Source organism: Xylocopa sonorina, chromosome 7 (assembly GCF_050948175.1).
Source record: "Xylocopa sonorina isolate GNS202 chromosome 7, iyXylSono1_principal, whole genome shotgun sequence".
In the NCBI taxonomy this organism is placed as follows: Eukaryota; Metazoa; Arthropoda; class Insecta; order Hymenoptera; family Apidae; genus Xylocopa; species Xylocopa sonorina.
The window spans coordinates 8,495,902-8,514,528 of NC_135199.1; the positions used below are offsets into that span (position 1 = coordinate 8,495,902).

Below are 18,627 nucleotides of genomic sequence, written 5' to 3' on the forward strand. Positions count from 1 at the left end.
AATAATATACCGTATTCAAAATTAAATAAAAAACTATTTATAATTGAACCGAATTTATTTTAAAAATTAATTTTAGAACACGTCCTAACTGATAGTTCCGTATTATTAATGCATTTACGAACACATCGGTATCCATTTTTCTATCCTTGTCCTACTGAATTTGGCCTTGCTTACATAGCCCCCGTTCATTCGGTTGGATTCGTGTAAACACCCTCTTCGTAAGTTCACGTTACGGTAGTGATTATTTCGCTTGCAGCTTAGTGGCACATCAGTGGCATTATTTAGTTCGGCGAAGACGGATGAAAAATGGCTGCTGCAGGAAGCACGAGTGCCGGCACAATTTTACAAAAACTTGGCTTAAAGCCTGTTACAAAATGTAGTCTCGTGAAATTTTACGCTCCTGCATTCGGCGTCGCCTCGTATACCGCGCTCTCCGTCAACGTAATGAATCCCAGTCTTGTCATCAGGTAAGATAATAAAATCTATTCCGTATTCAAACGTTAACCTCTATCTTCCAGTATCAACGTTTCGTCATTCTCAGATCGTTACGTAATACTTGGAAACAAGTACTCATAAATGTATTATAGTAATTACTTAAAAATTCTAACTGAAACGTTCACCGCTTCTCCTCAAACGAGAATCGTTATGTTAGATGAAAATGTCACGATTTATTTTTAATGCTATTCAATGGACATTAATTAATTTTATCATGTTTTACAGTTTTATGTTTAAAGGAACTGTATTTTAATGACCATTATCTTCTATTACATTACCTTGCGTTACTTGTTATCACTTTGCAATGTACTTTCAGGGTATTTCCAAAAAAAGACATTACAAACTTCTTATTGGGAAGCGCTCTTCTTGGTACTGGCTCCTATATATATACCCGTGACCACATGAAAGCTGCTCCTACAAGTGTAAGAATCTTATACAGGTAAATTCTTTCAATTGTAATGTACAAAATGTATTGTTTCATAAATGCATTATTTTTTTTAAATTATTTAATTATTTTGTTTAGTACTGCAGGTGCCGTATTACTAAGCTTTGGATCAGTCTTAGTATGGGCTGTACTCCGATCTATTGTACCACCTAATCCAACTCTATGTACTTTAGTTGGTATCGGTTCTGGGCTTGCCTTCATCAAAGTTGGTTCCAGTTATTTAAACTTTGTTGATGGACAAATAGAAAAGAAGTAGATTGAGAGAATTTTTGCAATTGACACACGATTAGTGTGTATTAAATATGTCTATGAAAAATTTGCAATTATATGTCGGAAAATAGCGAATTACATTGAATAGAAAGTGAGAAGGAGAAAAACATGGAACATTAAGAAAGAAATTCCTAAATGCTTATAAATTTTTATATATCCTGACTGTTACTCGATAAATGTCTGAGTATTACAATCCGTGTCATATTGCAAATAATTACAACTTGTTTTCGTTTTATCCTTGTTTATTATTTCTAAGATCTGACAATTATATAGAAGACGCATAAAACGTCTAAACATTGCTATTATAGTTTACATGTAAACATGTAAATGATAAAAAAGTTATTTCTTGGAATGCAAAATATACCTCACGTTCTGTATTATTGTTATTGTAAATGTGTACGGAATTATGACTTGTATGTAAAAATAATGTACAAGAACAAAACGAAGGAAGATTTCTTCATTACTTGAAGTGTCTTTATAATGTGAGTGCACTTTTTCCAAAGCATAAACCATCTTCATTCATGTAATTGATTAGCAGTAGTGGTAGAGATGTGCAAACTTTTTCAATTATTTTAATATATACATATAGTAGACTAAAAATTAAAAAAATTTTGTTACGTATATGGAATAAGTTGTACAGGTTTTCGACAAGTATAAATATAACAATCTGAAAACCGGATTATTTAGTTAATTAGTTTTAAACTAAAGCAATGTGTGTGACTTGCAAAACAATATACGTAAGTGCACTGCAACAGAAAAATGTATTGTTTCTGTAATAAATTCTGTTATATATCTGAAATGGGCACAGTTTGTCAACATATATATTGATTTAATACAAGGAAGACTCTCATATTTAGTTATCAAAGTTCTTTTTACTTTAGTAGTAAATTTTACAGTATTCAAAATAAAATTGTACAATATAATATGCATAGGATATTGCTTGCTGAAAGATAATTGTACATATAAACCAGTCATATATGTCCATATAGAAATATTCACACTGTATTGTGTGAGTAATAATAATAAATAATAAAGGTGAATAAGGACTTAAAACATTATAGAAGCTTGAGTAATTTATGTTTTTGTGTGACTGTAATCACAAACTTAATATTGTACTGTAAGAACTTATACTATTAATTATTATACTTTGTGTATAATGTAAAAGAAATTACAGACATTACAAAATTATGAAAAACATTGACAGGTACAAAGTAGTTATCTACAAAACATGATGCTCTGTTGAATTTTTCTTCCATATTATGAAAAATATAATTTACATTTATGAAAATTGACTTAGTTGGAAGAAAATATTTGTATACATTACTGAAAGTTATTAATTAGGATATGATGTACCTGTCACATCATCCTGATTTGCATATAAATGAACAAATTGAAAAAAATGCATGATATTGTAAACATTTATGGCTTTTTATATTTTTATGTGATTCTATTGTCTTTGTATTAATAGTGTATTATCATTCTAAATATCTCAAATCATTAAACCGCGATTAATGATATGTTTTTGAAGATATATCACATATCACTGCAATATTTTAGTGTTTGCTTTTTCAAGATCAAAATGAATTCATATTGGATGAAAATAGAATATTAGTCTATTTCATTATCATGTCGTGCAATATGTACATTACGCGTTTAAATATCCATATAAACAATTAAGAAATATCTTCCTAGTTACAGTATAAAAGATAGCATTTCATATGGGTAATCCATACATTTTACACTATTATATTAAAAAAAAATAAGTAACGCGATTGCACGGTTATCTCGTGAATCGTATCATATTCGGCTATTTAAAAAGAAACGACAACAGTTCCTTGTTACTTTAGACACATTTCTACCATGGTTTGTAAATGCATATTATAGTTTACAAATGTAATCTATACTTCGGAATGAAATACGAATATTTCTATTACTCGTATTTAGATCTATGACCTTTATAAATATCGTCATTTTTTATTTGCATTTGTACAAATGCCGTGGCATTTGTAAGACTATCATTCTCCTTTTCCAGGTTGAAACTAATGTTTCTAATACTGTCCTTCCTCTATTACTAAGATCTTTTCACGTCATTCTTCCGGAACCTACATTTTCCGGAAGCGATCAATGAATTCTAAGTAGCACGGTTGGTAGATCCCCGAAAGTAAGTACCAATTACTAGATATCTGTCTCACAAAGAAACTATTGGCGCCTCCATCAAGGGATTTTCCTCCCGCGCAAATAAACTTTAACTTTGACTTGTATGCGGTGTCGTTGCATTGTTGCTATCTCTGAAAGAAGCGTCAGTTGGTGTCTTCATCGTGGAAGTCAAGACACTACTGACCGCCTCTGCGATACTTTCCGTCACTCTGTAGATCTCATCAGTGAGTATACGTTTGCTTATATCGTTCGAATATGCATGCTCGTGGGAATCCAGCTCATGATCGTGATCGGTGTCCTGTTGATGTTCACTCTCGTGGTCGTGGCCATCGTGCAAATGCGAATGGGAATGAGAATGAGAATGCGCCGCTGCAAAATTGAACAAACATATTTTTAAATAACTTTGTCAAATTAAGAGATTATGAAATAGATTTCTCTTTCAACATTATTAATACACGAGTTTTTAATTGCAGCCTAGTTACGATTAATTTTACTTGATGACAGCCAGAAGTATTTCAATATCTAAACTATCGATAAAGTAGAAAGCACTAATGAGTAGATGATTAAATCTAATCTCTTTAAGAAATTTATCTGTGGTCATAAAAATAATATTGATTTTTTGTCGCAGTAAAACGTTGCTTATCATTTCTTACATTAAATATCTATCAAATATAAAGGCTATAAATAAATACAATCTTGATAGTCTTTAATGACCTATATGGAATTGTTTAGCAATTACAGATTGAGGTGCGATAGATATTCGAGAGAGTAGTTGAAAGTCGGTCGAGTTGCTCGTGGTTTTACGTCTTGGGCCATTGCCATAGGTAGAGAAAGCCCATGAATATGTAACTACTTTTTTCGTAGAATAGTGTTCATCGTGAAAACAGTTTAGCTCTTTGAAACCATGAATCACCATAGTAATGTAATTTCAAGACAATAAATAAGCTGAATGGGTTATATACAGAATGGCAAGCGTGAGACGTAAACCTTTTCCTGAATTGAACAGTGTAACCTGTCGTTTCACGTCTCCGACACCTACACGTACGGTATACTGTAAGATCAAGTTACATAACACAGGTGATATGAACGCCAATATATAGGTGTTCCGTAAAAAAATAGTTGTTATTATGCATTCCTGGCAGGTCTTGAGCCTAGACCTCGTAAGCGACTCGTCTTCCGTTATTAAGTTGAATGACAAACACGTACCAAGCGGTTGACAACTATGCGCTATATCGGGCATTGCATAGAGAAGGTTTATGTACTGCAAACACTTGTTGACAGATAAAAATCCCATACTATGTACTCTTAAAAAAAAATATTTCAACTATTACCTATTTGTATTCTGACTCTCGTAAGAAATCTTCTACGTCGGTAAGTTCCCAAGTCATAAGAAGGCCACTCAATGGACTTCTTATGACTATCACGGTACGTATAGTAAAATCATCTTTTGACGTCACTACTTTAGATTATATTCATGAAGATTAAACTTGAATGCCAAGTATAATCTTCTTTCAAGATTTATTCTCTTGTAACTCCAATAACCTTTGCAACCGATAACAGCTAACACCGATTCTGTTTTATAATTCGAATTGCACACTTATCGATTCGCCTTCGATTCGATCTTTCACAGTCGATCGAAGGCGTCGACGCGCGTGCGTTACACCTGTGCTAACATGAATGATCTATTCCTCGACTTGAGCAACGATTGAGCCGGTAATATTACGTACTTTTCGTGAATTAATAGGTTAATAGGTACATCCGAGTTTTATCTGTGGACTCGCGAGGAATCGTCACGGTGGGCAATAGTCGTCGTGAAGTAGAACTTTACTGCGTTCGCCTACCACCGTTATCAGTGTCATTAACCTAATTACAATTGAGAAATGTCGCGTGTTAGCGCATTCGTTTGTGAAACGGAAAAAAACAGGCGGACGTAAGGAGCGACGAAAGTGAAGTCTGTCTGTGAATTCACGCAATCAGTCTTCCAGACAGATTGAAATAGTCCGTTTAAAATAAAATGCTCGCAAATTGTCTACAGGATGCGAAAGCCCCTCTGAATGAATGAGATTCCATAACGGAAAAGCGTCACGTTTCCTACTCGACGATGGATTTGAATTATTACAATGATTATCGACTTATCTTAATTCACTTCGATAAGATCTGTTTATATTTAAGACGATACGAAAAACTTCGATCTACACTAACGGAATAATAACGAGGGAACGATTAAGTTATTTAGTTGAAGTCACGTATGTTTCATGACTGAGGGGATTAAAAGTTTCTGTCAGAAAGAAGAATCAGCTGTACGTGTTTGTTCACACTGGTACGGTTCTCGTGATTGTGAATTTTCGGCTGTTATCGTTTGACATTTCGTTGAATCGATAAGCAGTCAGTTTTCACGTTGCAAGAATACGTGGGTGGTGATTGCACAAGGACGTACCGGCAATAGGTTTGGACTGACGTTGATACGTTCAGAAAAAGCAGTTGAAAGGCTGCCAAAATGCCTGTTACTATATAATAGATAGAGTTGTAAGAGATGTAAGAATTAAAATTTAACTATCTTACGTATTTTACTACCTAATGCAAATTATAAGACTGCTTCTGACTAAAAACGTTTTGTTATCAGAAAGGCAAGCAAGAGTCGTGATCGATTAAAAACCAAAGAAGGGAACAAGAAGATTGACGGAAATTGGTTTCCGTAATTTAATATTATCGCGTGACACGCCTCAGAGGCGGAGTATCATCCGGGAAACACTCACTGGCGATTTGTAGGCCCAACATCAGCATGAACCCGACAATTATGGCGGTCAACTGTAAGAGACCACTTTTCTCGTTAGCTCTCTCGCGTGCCAGCACTTCGAAGAAAACCACGTAGAGTAATGTCCCCGCCGCCATTCCTTGCAATATAGTTGGTGTGGGTCCTAAATTCTCGCTGTCGTTCTTAAAGTGACCTAATGCTAATCCAACGGCAATACCAATCGGTGTTACCATTGAGAATATCGTTAAGTATCCAAGAGTAGTTCTAGTAGAGGCGCCAGCGACATACAGCTCCATACCAACGCAAAACGAGATCACCAGCTTGTGGGTAGCTATGGCAGCGGCCAAGTAAACAACAGATCCAATAGATGGCTCTAGACCAACAGCTAAACCCTCGAAAATTGCATGGAAAGATAGAGCGAGAACTGTTAACAGTCCCTGTACCGATGTGTTCTTCGTCACGGGGACATGTTTGTGTTCATGATGTTTCATTCTAGGATAATGGTTCAACTCAGCGTCTGATGGAGGCGTCCCACTATTCCGTAGACTGTGTTCCGTAGAGGACAATCCCGTGGGAGAGGATAGGACAAATATGGCGGGCAACATCTTATCTTGTTTGCCGTTACGAAGGTCACCCAAGTCTTGTTGTCCAGATTGTTTGTTTAAATCATTCTCACTGTCTTCCAGGTCGTCGTTAGTTTCTTTCCAAGTGGATCTGGTAGTAGTGGACAACGTGGTTGTTGAGTCCGCCGATGTAACCGCCGACGCACCTGTCTGATTGTTACATCTCCGCACGGACACTGTCCTATATAGCAGCGCCTCCGACGATTCGGGTTTTCCCGTCAGTGCTGCGTGCACTGCCTCTTCAACAAAGTAGACAAGGAAGAATCCAGCGCAAAACAGCAACTCTGATAGACTAAGTGTGCCTAGTGTAGGCAGCTGACCGTTTGCTTGATGCCTTTCGACGCTGATACGGACCTCTGGAGCTAAGTGCAGGAACGTGGTGAACAGGAGGACCCCTCCGCCAAAGCAGAGCAGCAGCGATGTTTGCAGACCCTGGGGATTACATGTTACTCTCTCTAATTTGTTGATCGTTTTACATCCTTCATTGAAATGGCTTTGTTCTGTTTCTATTTTTAATATTCGCGACAAGAGAGCTTAGAGTTAGGTAGAACAGTCGTTGCAGAGTTTGACTAGTGTCGTTGGTGTTAAACTAACTTGCAAGGATATACGTTTATATGGTGTTGGAATTTCTTTTCAGTTGGGCTAATTGCATAAAAACGACTGTTAAGCAAAGTATATTTAATTTTCGACTAAATGGAAAAATATCACTTCTTATAACTCTATAATTAGTATTATTATATTATTAAACACAATATAAATTTAGTACTACGTAGTATATAGTGCATGCATTTTGCTCTGCAAATCGAGGATTAAATTATCAAACACTTTTAGAAACATACTTGCGAATCCGCTGTAGATCCAGCAATAACGCTGGTAGAGGATGCGTTTGATACCGACATGGAGGTACAGGTACTAGAATTGCTGGAAATTCCACGGTGTCGTTTTTGATGATGATTCATTCTGTAACGTCCGACAATCAACGGTAACATTCCCAGGATTAAAGAACCAAATCCAAGACCAACCATTGCTCCTATCTTTGCTACCAACAGAACAGTGGACGTTGTTGTTTCCTCCATCTTTATATTTCCTTTTTATCACGTCGTTCCGAAGGTAAATATTAATTTAAAAACCGTTCCTTTTTTATTCTTCTTATTTTTCTAAGTTAACGATCGATGTCGGTGGTCAGTTTTCGAACTCCTTTTCCATCACTTTTTCCCCCAATTATCATTTCACTATGTTCTTCGTTCTTATGTCATCTTCAATTATCATCTCGTTCTCCGATCTTCTTTTGGTTTGATCTACCAGGCGTTTCACGCTTCTCTCTTTGTCCAGATAGCCAGTCCGCCAACGATGCGGTCACTTTTTCACTTAACACGTGCACAAACCACTGGCGAACTACATCTACATGTAAAGACCATCGGGATACTTTTGGTAAAACATCAATACAACATAAAATTAAATCAAACAATCTTCTGTCATTTTACCATTTCAGGCTTTCCGGATCTTAAAAAACAAGAGCCTACAGGTCTCTGTATCAACCTATCCACCTTTGCAATCAACCAACCCCCCAAGTAATGCTACCTATGGTCCGCAAGCAAATACAATACGCTTTCTATATTCTTTCACCAAAAGAAACACAATGATTCACCGTCCCAGTGATGAGAAATTTCCCTTTCCACGGGAAATTGTGCATCCAACAAGAATCCAGCCTGGTGGAACCACGGCTTCACGCCTCCTGTCGCAACATTTTACCTTTCCCTTGGAAAGCGGCTGTGTTGCGAAACGACCAGTTACCGGTGCACTCTGTAACCTTGTGGTATCAGAACCGTACACTCTAGTGGATGATCTAACGTGAAGATCTTAGCTATCTCGACGAGAATTCGAGGGAATAAAGTAGAAACAAGCTCAATCGAAACGAATGAATCCACGCGGTATGACAGTGAATCGGATACTCCAGGGCTGGTTGGCCACTAGACTCCCGCGATCCCCTCGCGTCTTACGTAGTCGTACCGTTTCCTGCTGTCTTCCCCTTCCATCGGACGTCGCCGCTTCCCTACCAGGGCGATCCTCGTTTCTCTCTTTCTCCCTAATGTGTATGCGTGTATACACTACCGCTCAAAAGTATCCGGACGATTATTTGTTTCCGAGAGGACGTAATTTTATTAGAAATTTACAGGGGAACCTACGCGTTGAAAGTGGTTTTTAAAAGCTTATGCGAATCAACAAAACTGACATTACTTTTAGCTAACAAATCTTACGGAACTGTTTTGTTATCGAAAAAGATCTTTATCCTGAAGCTGTTTTAGATAATGAAATGATTTTTCTACGCTGACAGGAACACTATCGGGTGTCAATTCAACTAATGATGCTTAATTTTGTCAGGGTATACATCGACTAATCTCTTACCCAATTAACAAGTTAGTTGCTTTAAGTTATCATTCATAATTGATTTGCATACTTAGTAGTAAATTCTTATATCATTATATTAATATAAATAGCATTCTGTTGCTGTATTATAAAAAATATCCGGATATTTATGAGCGGTATTGTACGTTGTTGGTGCTGCTACCGCTGGAGAGTTACGCGCCACAGCCAGCGTGTATGTAAATGTTCCTCGCGAATACATGAACTCGTCGTGACTGTTTGGTAACCTGATGGTGAATGTGATTCGCGGATGAGGCTCGTGGATACATACCGACGATCATCCAGGAGAATGAATGATTGATAAACATCGCGTGCCTGAACTGATGGTGGTAGATGGATGATTGTTATTTCCATTAATCGATGGATCGATCGGCAGCAAAGTTGGGCGTGTTTGATAACGTTAGAAAAGTAGAATGCAATGGCTTAGTGAAGTGGTATTGCTGGATCGATGGAAGTTTTGAGGTACCGTTTATAGCTATATTATTACACGAGGTGTGGTGATTATATATTTGGTTCACTTTCAGAGTTTAAAAGAATTCGATAATTTTAGAAGGTTGCGAATTTTAAAGAAATATTCTTCTTGCAGTAATGATGTAACTATTTAAGTTTGCATTAACTAGGCTTGGGTTCTTTAACGACTGTCTTTATATGGTATAAAGCTAAATCAGTTTCAGTTTAATCAGGTTTGCAACGTAAACGTTCATGTCGACCATGAATTAGGTATGCTTGTGCGCAAATGGGTGAAGCTGGTTTCATGGTGAAAGGTGGCTCGATAATGGCAACATGCAGTTGAATCATTGGCGCAGAAAAAGCTCTTGCTTTGCGACGTGAGTTACATTTAAGTTGTAATCTTGTGTGCTATACACTTTCCTAAATAGTTTTTAATATATTCATTTAACGTTTCATAGTACGGAAACTTAATGTGACCGATAAAATATATGACTGATGCTTTGTTGCATTCTGCAGCGATAAACTTTCAACCATACTCAATCATAAATTATGTTTTACACATAAACCAGAAAATACTAAATCGAAGTATTTAAAACATAATTCGTCTATACTACGCTTTTATGGTTTACGTGTAGAAATTAATTGAAGGGGAAAAAAAGCAAATGAAAGATATTAGATTTAACATAGAATTTCTTTTGCACGTTTTGTAATTTTTTTGCGTTATCTTTCTCTCAATACTGACGTGTCGAGCATTGACCTCGACATGTCAACTTTTTGCTCTATCAAGTTGAAATTCTGAACTCCACCAGTTGATAACTGACTATTGACCATACTGGTAATCGATAAATGTCAAACGGTCTGACAACTTTCACGCGTTCGACTCTTTTAGTTATTGTGATTATTTACACCCCATTCTATCACTATTGCGCGATTTATTTGAATTCATTATAATACGTTTCCGATAATTGTAAGCCGATGATGTCTACAGGCGCTGCCTCAAACGAATAGAGGCTTAATTACTTTCTATTAAATATTAGAGGCATCATCCGTTAACATTTCTTTGCATCTTTCTAACACATCTTTCTACACATGTATTTAAGGAGACACTAATCGAAAAATGATAATTTCAACTTCACGTGTAACCTTCGACCGTTTACCTTGATCTTAAGATGTGGAATTTTTATTTGCGTATAAGAGTTTATCATAGGGATATTCTTAAGTATTCCTTGATAATAAATTTTGTACTTACTCAGCATCTGCAATCCAAACATCACGATGAATCCAAAGAGGATCGATACGTATTGAGTTAGGCCGGTTCTGTGCTCTTGAAGAATTTCGAAGAACACCACGTACAATAAAGTACCGGACGCTAGACCCTGAATGCGTTTACCATAATATAACATTATTTCTCGTTTCCTAATAGACTATACTCAGTTAAGAGCACTACAGAAAAGATTAGAAACTAGAAATAAAAAATGTGTCATTTATACCTGCAGCAGTACCGGAAGTATGCCATTAGCAGCGGCGCTTTCGCCACCGACCAGCAGCATGCCTATACCAATTCCTAAAGGAGATACGACTGCAAACGTGCAAACGTAGATCACCGAAAGATACCGCCTGGTGTTTGAGGCAATTAACTCCACGCCAATGCAGAACGCTATCACAAATTTATGAGCCGCCACTGCAGCAAACATATACCTGGAAACGAAATCAACATTTTTATCAGTCCTTACGAATTTTAAAAGCGTTCTGTATAATATGCCTATTCGATGGTTATTGTCAGTTGAAATGTTTCAGCACGAGTAAAGCATTTGTAATTGCTAAACAAGGAAAATAATATCCTGTTTCACGATGGAGATTTTTTCAGTTTAACGATAAGCTGTTGACTTTTATGTTGATATTAGAAGGTTAAAAATGACGTAGACTGATTAGCTTAAAGACCGAGGTCGAAGATCGTTCTAAGGCTTTAGGCAGTGTATTTCCTTTAATATTTTCGTTTATCAGGAAGTAAACATACCAAACGTAAGAAGCTGAACTTTCTAGTCCGATAGCGAGTCCTTCGAACAATTCATGCACGGATAAACCGAGAACTATTAATAACCCTCGAAGCGAGCTTATGACGAAGTCATCTTTCTCGTCCATTATGATCGGTAAATGATGTGAATGACCATGGCCATTACTGTAATAACCAATGTATTATTTAGTGTATATTTAATGTAATAACTAATGACAAATATCACTTTTTTCTTACTAGTGTGAGTGACCGCTAACACAGTTTGGTAATGTTTGCCCATTTTCAACCAACTCGTTGGTACTTCGGCTGACATCCCTCTGTGAACATTCCTCCTTGTGTGCCTGCTTCTTCCGTAAATGTGTATGCACCGACTCTTCAACTAAATACATGATGAAAAACCTTGCAAAAAAAAGAACAGAAACGAAATAGTATTATTCGTATACTTTTCAAATTCGAGATATTAAAAAACTAAAATTTTAAACATTTTTTAAGCATCGTTACACATGAAAGTGTTAAACTGGTGTAAAAGGTACAATATTTAATAAGGAGGAAAGATTAGTATCATTTTATTTACCCCGTACAGGTAAGTGTTTCAGCTAACGAAAAGCTGAGTTCAGGAAGTTTCCCCTCTTCCGTAAGATGTTCTACCCCCTCCTTTACTTCCGGTAGCAGATGAAGGAACGTTGTGCAGAAAAGAACGCCACCGCCGAAACCCAGAAGTAAACCGACTCCTTTCATTGACCTACCGCAAATAAGTCAGTTTTTCATACGGCACTAATTTATCAGCTTCTTTAAGCGATTCTTACATTCGTATACGGGATTACAACACATAGGTAGGTTTTTTACCTATTGTAACACGTGAAACTGTGTACGTACGTTATAATCGCCGTACTGAGAATAAAATCCACAAATCTCGAAGTTTAAGGCATCCGCGTTTTGATGCATACAATGCGATTCAGATTTAAGGGAGTTATCCATATTTAAGCGATTGATCACGAGGGATTCGCATCTGAATTAAAGCCGTAAAATTATAATCCTAAATTTGCAATTCATATATCGTTATGAACGTAGAATGTGATCGTTCTGCGAAGTTGCAAACTAAGAATCAGTCTTTTACTGTTGATTATATGATACCTAGGATTTCCAACGTCGGTAGCGTTCCATTTTAACCACTTCGCCACTTGCATCGGTAAAATGCCCATGCAAATGCTTACTATGCACAAAATAATCATGGTGACTCCTTTCGCGACCAGTACGTTCCACATGTTCCCATCTTCGTGATGATCTTCCTCTTCCTCGTGTTGAGAATGTAGAGTGGTCATTAGTCTTTGCATTAACGAGTTATCTTCTAATACAGACATGTTTCCCTTCATCGATGGTCTTTCTGAAAACAACGGATACATGTGAACGTAATTCGTACACGATTGTCCGAACTTTCTATTCAAAATTTTCATTTCAGATACAGATCAGTGTCTCGTCAGATTCATAAAACTAATTGGCAATAGCAGTAATGCTATTACAAGAAAGGAATTTCCTTAGCAAGACAGTTTCTTTTATTTATGTCGACTCGACGTTTATGAATGATTCCCTAGGAATGAATAATAATAGCAACTGACTCACAATTCGATAGCTTTAAAATAAGCGAAGATGAAAACGTGTTTTATCTTTTCGTATGATTCCTTATATGTATGTTTTGTTGTCGTTTCACTTTTTAAACAATTTACATGCATCGACATGTTGTTTTGATTATAATTGTAAATAACGATAAATTTCATTTATTATTCTGTTTATTTCTAGAGGAGCCGGTATTGTTGATTTTTGTTCCAGTTAGTTAATGGATGTAAGGAATAAATTAATTGCGTGTATGAAACACTGGAACTACCTGCAAATAGTGAATATCAAGATATCAAATCAAGTGACGATTATATACCACTTGAAATTGCTGTTAGAACTCGATATGTGTGTGAACATTTTATAAATGGAATAGTTACGTATATGTAGAATAAAAGTAGAATACTTCAAGTCGTATTGAATTAGAAATACAATATTTTAAATAGGCAATTTTGTTCTTCATCGTTTTGCTCAGCCATTTTCTATATTTCTTTGGACAGAGAAAGAATATCATTTAAAAGGAAAATGCGAATGTTTCGTCATTCTATCGCAATTTTTTGTTTTTCATTATCCGATGCTGAAATGGGTTGATGTAACGAGTAACTAGATTCATATATGCAGCTGTTAAAATACCACAACTGTCAGTTGAAAATAACGAAGCGATAGTTACATTTCATTATCAAGATAAAGTGTAATTTATTACCATTATTATATGTTGCCACAAAGTTATCTCTTTCGTTTAATAATGCTTTGAGTTACCCCAAAAATACGCACCAGAACCAATTATTATATCCAACACTTTTACGCTTAATAATTTCTAGTAATCCTCATTAGAGGATTGTCCTTGTCGACTCACCGTTTGAAATTCGCAAATGCTTGAACGTGGCGGCGGTTAATTGTGCTGCGACACCTGTTCACCTAGTTGTCTATTATTCAGCTGAAAGCGCTTCAGGCGTTTCGTATATTCGTAAGAGTTGGTACACTACTAGATGCCTAACTTTTTCTACAAGCTGCTTATTTATACATATATAGATAGCACGCGATGACGATCGACGTGCGGTGTAGATTTAATTCCCTGTTACATTCGTTCGAATCACAAGCCGACCTGATAACGTTGACAGTGTGGAGGAGTCCTCGAAGTTAATCGGAGTTAAAACTCTTTGACGTATTCTTGTTTTCTCGAAAATGCTGATGGTTCTGCGTATGGTCTGACAGGAAAGTACGATAGCGATCTTTTGGGTAGAGGGTAAAGTCGATCGAATTCAATATTTTCGCCGGATACCTTAAGTAAACATCCGGCTTAGTACAATACAATTAGATTAGATATATCTCGCCGTTATATTTTCAACGTACTACTGGGAAGATTGCATTTAATTTCGATTAAAGCTACATTTAGATTAAATGGTTTCTCTTCCGTCGAATTTCGATGTATAAATCGGTCGATAAAGATTATCATCGTGCGCGTCGGCCACCAGAGGACTTGTTCCACTTCGAATCCAATATCTATCTCTGTAGATAAGGATACGAAAATTATTAACGTTTTCAGATCGAAACTGTGTTGTATCAAATCTATAGATTGTTTCTCACCTTACTTCGAAACAGATAAAACATATCATTAAATATGAATCATAAGAGATTCGAGCATACACTGATACTTGAGATTTTTGGTTATTTTACAGAAGATCGCAGATATTTTGCAAGCGCCTATTCTCTACGATATCAAAACATACTTTGTGGCGGCTGTACGCATTGTACATACTGTTTCGTCTTTTATGGCGCCATAAGTAAGCCTGGGAAAGAGGGTTGTGCGGTTTGTTAGAACGTTTTCATTCGAAATTGGAATTTCTCAGGGCACAATGGTGCTGAACGCAGGAGATCTCGCTTTCAATCAAAGGCAATCGGTTTGAATGATCGTTAAATACCAGGATAGAGCAGAGGAGACTCGGTAACGGATGGTACTACGTAGTACCAGAGCTTGAGCACAGTGAAAGTATGCTCGTTATGCACCTTTGTTGAAACAAAGAGGGAAGAAATGACTTTTGCGTTTATCCAAGGTAAACTACACAATTTCTGAAGTCATCGGTCGATCGTTATTTCTTTTTTTTTTGTTGCCTCCTGATTCTAACGGTCCTTGGAAAAGTTCAACGCTGTCCATGATACTATGGAGTTGCATTAAGAAACAGATTTCGTATAGTAAAAATTGTTAATATTTTACGATTACTCCATTTTATATTACGTTGCCTTCCTCATTAATAAACTGTTAAAAGGAGTCAATATTTTCATGAGTGAGTCACTTACCTGTTCTCTGTTTACCGACACTTACTTTACCCCTATACGTATATTTTGTGCGCATTAATTAATACCGTCTATACGCTATTGTGGTAATCTTGAACCCTATTAATATTTACATTATAAAGCACTAATTTCTTGGAATAATCTAATCAACCGGGTAATATAAGTTGTAACAAATTCGCAATTGCGTCAATGTCTATATGACGAGTAAACATGTGACACGGTTATTAAAAGAAGTAAAGAAAAATAGTTCTTTCTAAATGCAATATAATCTGAAAAGATTTGCTTATCTTTACAGATATCTGAATCGATGTAATGTAAATCACGGCAATTGGAGAAAACCTAGATCACCTTTGAATCAGTCACCTAGCAGCCACAAAATAAGTCCGCGCCTTCGCGAAACCAGTTTTGGCCAACATAATGGTCCAAACCCTCGACAGGGACGGTAACGAGTTCCAACGTTTTTCTCTGTAATCTGTACGTTCGACGATTCCTCTTTGAAGACTGTTGCTTTGAGAACGTCGTTTCAGACCCGAACGTTTCAAAATGAGTCACTGGCTTTTCAAGTGTATTGAATCGCATTTCTTTTGTTACTTCTCCTTTTACATAGTTCATTACTTTTAATCACTAAAGGAACTAAGTTCAGTGCCAAATAAAACTATTCGATTGACCATTTGAATATAAATAGTCCGAGTGGAGATTTCTGTATGATAGATCGACCAACTAATTTGATCGACTGACTGATAGGAACTGAATACTATTAGGGAAGAACTACTAAAAAGTTTGATTTTTTTTGTACAATGGGCGTTAGTTAAGTAGTTCAAAAATGATTGTAAAAACTTTTCAACGATGGTGAATATAATTGAGCATATTTTCATGCGAATTATTTAAGGTCCCTACTGCTGCCTGTTGTCTGTAATCTAAATATGTATATCGAATGAAAATTGTATGATCTGCTATTGAGTATCGTTGAACTATTTAATCAGCAGATCAGCTATTGCAAAACAGTTCGCAATAATCAAGATAACTGATCAGTTGGGCAACTTTTAACAGCTGTAAGCATTAAATTGATGGTAGATGGTACGCATTTGATGGTGCGATATGCTGATAAAATATGCTGAAAACATTATCGAATTTTTAATGTTGTAGGATATAAATATGATTGCAAAATACCTTTTGTCAATTCAATGAAGACATTTTTTGTTTAATTTGCACAAGGAACTGCTTATACAAATACCCAAGAACAACTTCAAACTTCACAAAAAATTCAAACTGGTAGTCTTATAGACTAATTATCTTTCATCTGAATATTATAAGATGCGACTGACATAGAAGGAATCACACTTATTATATAGACACTGACTAAATGAAAGAATAAATGAAAATTTCATACACCAGTCAATTTCATCACAAAATCAAATATTTATCATAGATTTACATATATACCCCGTATTATCAATAAATTACTTTCACAAACAGGTGCACCATCAGATTCCAAACACCGCAGAGAACGACGTGAATGGCACTTGTAAGAGTAGCCGCGGACCGCTGCACACTGAGTCGGATGAGTGAATGAAGAATAGCAGCAAAGCAGGGGAGAGAGTAAGCATAGGCGGTTGAGGAAACTTTCATACCTGTTTATCGGGATTCCCTGGCGTATACCTCCACTTGGGGGATTCCTGTGTACGGGTTAAGCTACCGATTCACCCCGGTCACGCATGCGAACGTGTTGCATTTATAAATAGCCTGATGTACGTTCAACACCTAATGATTTTGTTAAGAGCAAACGGGGGAAAAATCAACCCGGATGTAAGATGAATCATTTACTTCGTAACATAGTGTAGTAGGAGCTAAGTATTATCCTTAGATTAACTTTTTAGAATGCAGTAGTTTCATAGCGATATTGGCTTCAGTTACATCGCAGCGTCAGAAATGGCGATACTGTACCGAATAAAATGAACGAGCTGTTGGTTCGTTATTCAAAGCAAGAAGCAAGGATATTTTATTAAAATTTCAGGCGAGATGATTGTGCTCCAAACAGGTAAATATATTTAGAATGAATGATGTAAGAGAAAATCAGGTTGCAAGGAAAGAGGAGATGCAAGAAAAAATCGAAGGGAGGAGGGCAAATGCTATGTTGCCAGGAATTTTCAACCTCGTTTAGTAATAAGAATCTTCTTAGAGATGAAAGATAGGTGTATTAGGTGCTTCAGTTCCTCTTGTTTTAATTCGAAATAAAATAGTATTGCGTTTATTAAAATTTTATTTGTATATCCAAGATCTATAAAATTCAATAAAAATATTAGAGTTAACATATTTCTGCTCAAACGTTCCAAAAAATTATTTTGTTTTAATTCTAGAAGTGAATAAATACGCTACTGACTGAGAATTCTTGTGATATTAAAATTTCGGAGAACGTTATTCGATGCAAATTTACCTCAGATAATCATCAATTATTTACTGTCGTAAATATTGTCTTAATGACAAGAATTACTGCACACCTCTTATCTTACATCGCTGTCAATTGATGGCTTGAGTCATTGACTTATTGCATTACTGCTTGCATTTAAATATATCCTAATTGCTCGCATGCCTCTCGGAAGGAATTTAATCATAGAACTACCAGCAATTTCTAATAAACTCTTCTATATATATATATATATAAAACCACATTCATTATGCATCAATGTATTTATTATTATACAATAATATAAATTAACATAAATATCAAAATACTAAAATTGATCGTGTAATTGAGGAATACAGCTCTATTTACACTATCTATCTATTTCTTTCGTCTCAATGAAAGCTTGCGTGTCGAATATTATTTTTTTACCTCGTCTATTCTACTCGTCCTCTTTGTTGCGCTCCTTCCTACTTTGTCCGTGTAATTGTGTAACCTTTCAAGGTGACTGTCAATTAAGTACTACAGTCAGGCTTTTGTCAGTTTCGATCTATTCCTTTTCCTCTTCGACCAATCTTATGTCATCTTTATTTCTGCAAAAAAAGGACCAAGCAAAAAGCTTAAATAAAGCATACTTTGTCTTTTACTTTGCAAGTGCGACATCATTACCCGCGCTTTCACGTGTCT

At 36.1% G+C, this 18,627-nt stretch overlaps 3 protein-coding genes and 1 long non-coding RNA gene across 8 annotated transcripts; 3 read left to right on the forward strand and 1 right to left on the reverse strand.

The window, feature by feature from the left end:
• Positions 1-115: 115 nt before the first annotated feature.
• Positions 116-1,244, forward strand: LOC143425625 (uncharacterized). Its single transcript, XM_076898579.1, has 3 exons — positions 116-467; positions 812-934; positions 1,019-1,244. Exons 1-3 carry the CDS (start codon positions 307-309, stop codon positions 1,194-1,196), a joined length of 462 nt encoding a protein of 153 aa, XP_076754694.1. The 5' UTR covers positions 116-306; the 3' UTR covers positions 1,197-1,244.
• Positions 1,245-3,455: 2,211 nt separating this feature from the next.
• LOC143425623 (zinc transporter ZIP1-like) lies at positions 3,456-17,308 on the reverse strand. Of its 5 annotated transcripts, none has more exons than XM_076898576.1 (8): positions 17,171-17,308; positions 12,768-13,017; positions 12,208-12,375; positions 11,871-12,032; positions 11,637-11,798; positions 11,110-11,317; positions 10,869-10,995; positions 3,456-3,736 (listed from the first exon to the last, which is right to left on the reverse strand). In XM_076898576.1, exons 2-8 carry the CDS (start codon positions 13,004-13,006, stop codon positions 3,456-3,458), a joined length of 1,347 nt encoding a protein of 448 aa, XP_076754691.1. In that variant the 5' UTR covers positions 13,007-13,017; positions 17,171-17,308. The 5 variants fall into 5 exon arrangements, with proteins under 5 accessions (XP_076754691.1, XP_076754690.1, XP_076754692.1 ...); XM_076898575.1 differs by lacking the exon at positions 17,171-17,308 and adding an exon at positions 16,983-17,114; XM_076898577.1 differs by lacking the exon at positions 17,171-17,308 and adding an exon at positions 14,101-14,508.
• On the forward strand, positions 7,974-8,600 carry LOC143425626 (uncharacterized). Its single transcript, XM_076898581.1, has 2 exons — positions 7,974-8,176; positions 8,238-8,600. Exons 1-2 carry the CDS (start codon positions 8,096-8,098, stop codon positions 8,598-8,600), a joined length of 444 nt encoding a protein of 147 aa, XP_076754696.1. The 5' UTR covers positions 7,974-8,095.
• LOC143425627 (uncharacterized) lies at positions 14,593-15,966 on the forward strand. The gene is made up of 2 exons (XR_013102057.1): positions 14,593-15,298; positions 15,835-15,966. It is a non-coding gene; the product is annotated as an uncharacterized LOC143425627 (long non-coding RNA).
• Positions 17,309-18,627: the final 1,319 nt, after the last annotated feature.

Bases quoted from the DNA above. Each gene is read 5' to 3' on its own strand.
- LOC143425623 (XM_076898574.1), bottom strand. From the start codon at position 7,821: ATGGAGGAAACAACAACGTCCACTGTTCTGTTGGTAGCAAAGATAGGA. The intron at 7,178-7,584 runs GTATGTTTCTAA...TGTAATCCCCAG, and splicing joins GATCTACAGCGGATTCGCAA to GGTCTGCAAACATCGCTGCT. The intron at 3,737-6,123 runs GTGAGTGTTTCC...TCAATTTTGCAG, and splicing joins GTTGGGCCTACAAATCGCCA to CGGCGCATTCTCATTCTCAT.
- LOC143425625 (XM_076898579.1), top strand. From the start codon at position 307: ATGGCTGCTGCAGGAAGCACGAGTGCCGGCACAATTTTACAAAAACTT. The intron at 468-811 runs GTAAGATAATAA...ATGTACTTTCAG, and splicing joins AATCCCAGTCTTGTCATCAG to GGTATTTCCAAAAAAAGACA. The intron at 935-1,018 runs GTAAATTCTTTC...TATTTTGTTTAG, and splicing joins AGTGTAAGAATCTTATACAG to TACTGCAGGTGCCGTATTAC.
- LOC143425626 (XM_076898581.1), top strand. From the start codon at position 8,096: ATGCGGTCACTTTTTCACTTAACACGTGCACAAACCACTGGCGAACTA. The intron at 8,177-8,237 runs GTAAAACATCAA...TTACCATTTCAG, and splicing joins AGACCATCGGGATACTTTTG to GCTTTCCGGATCTTAAAAAA.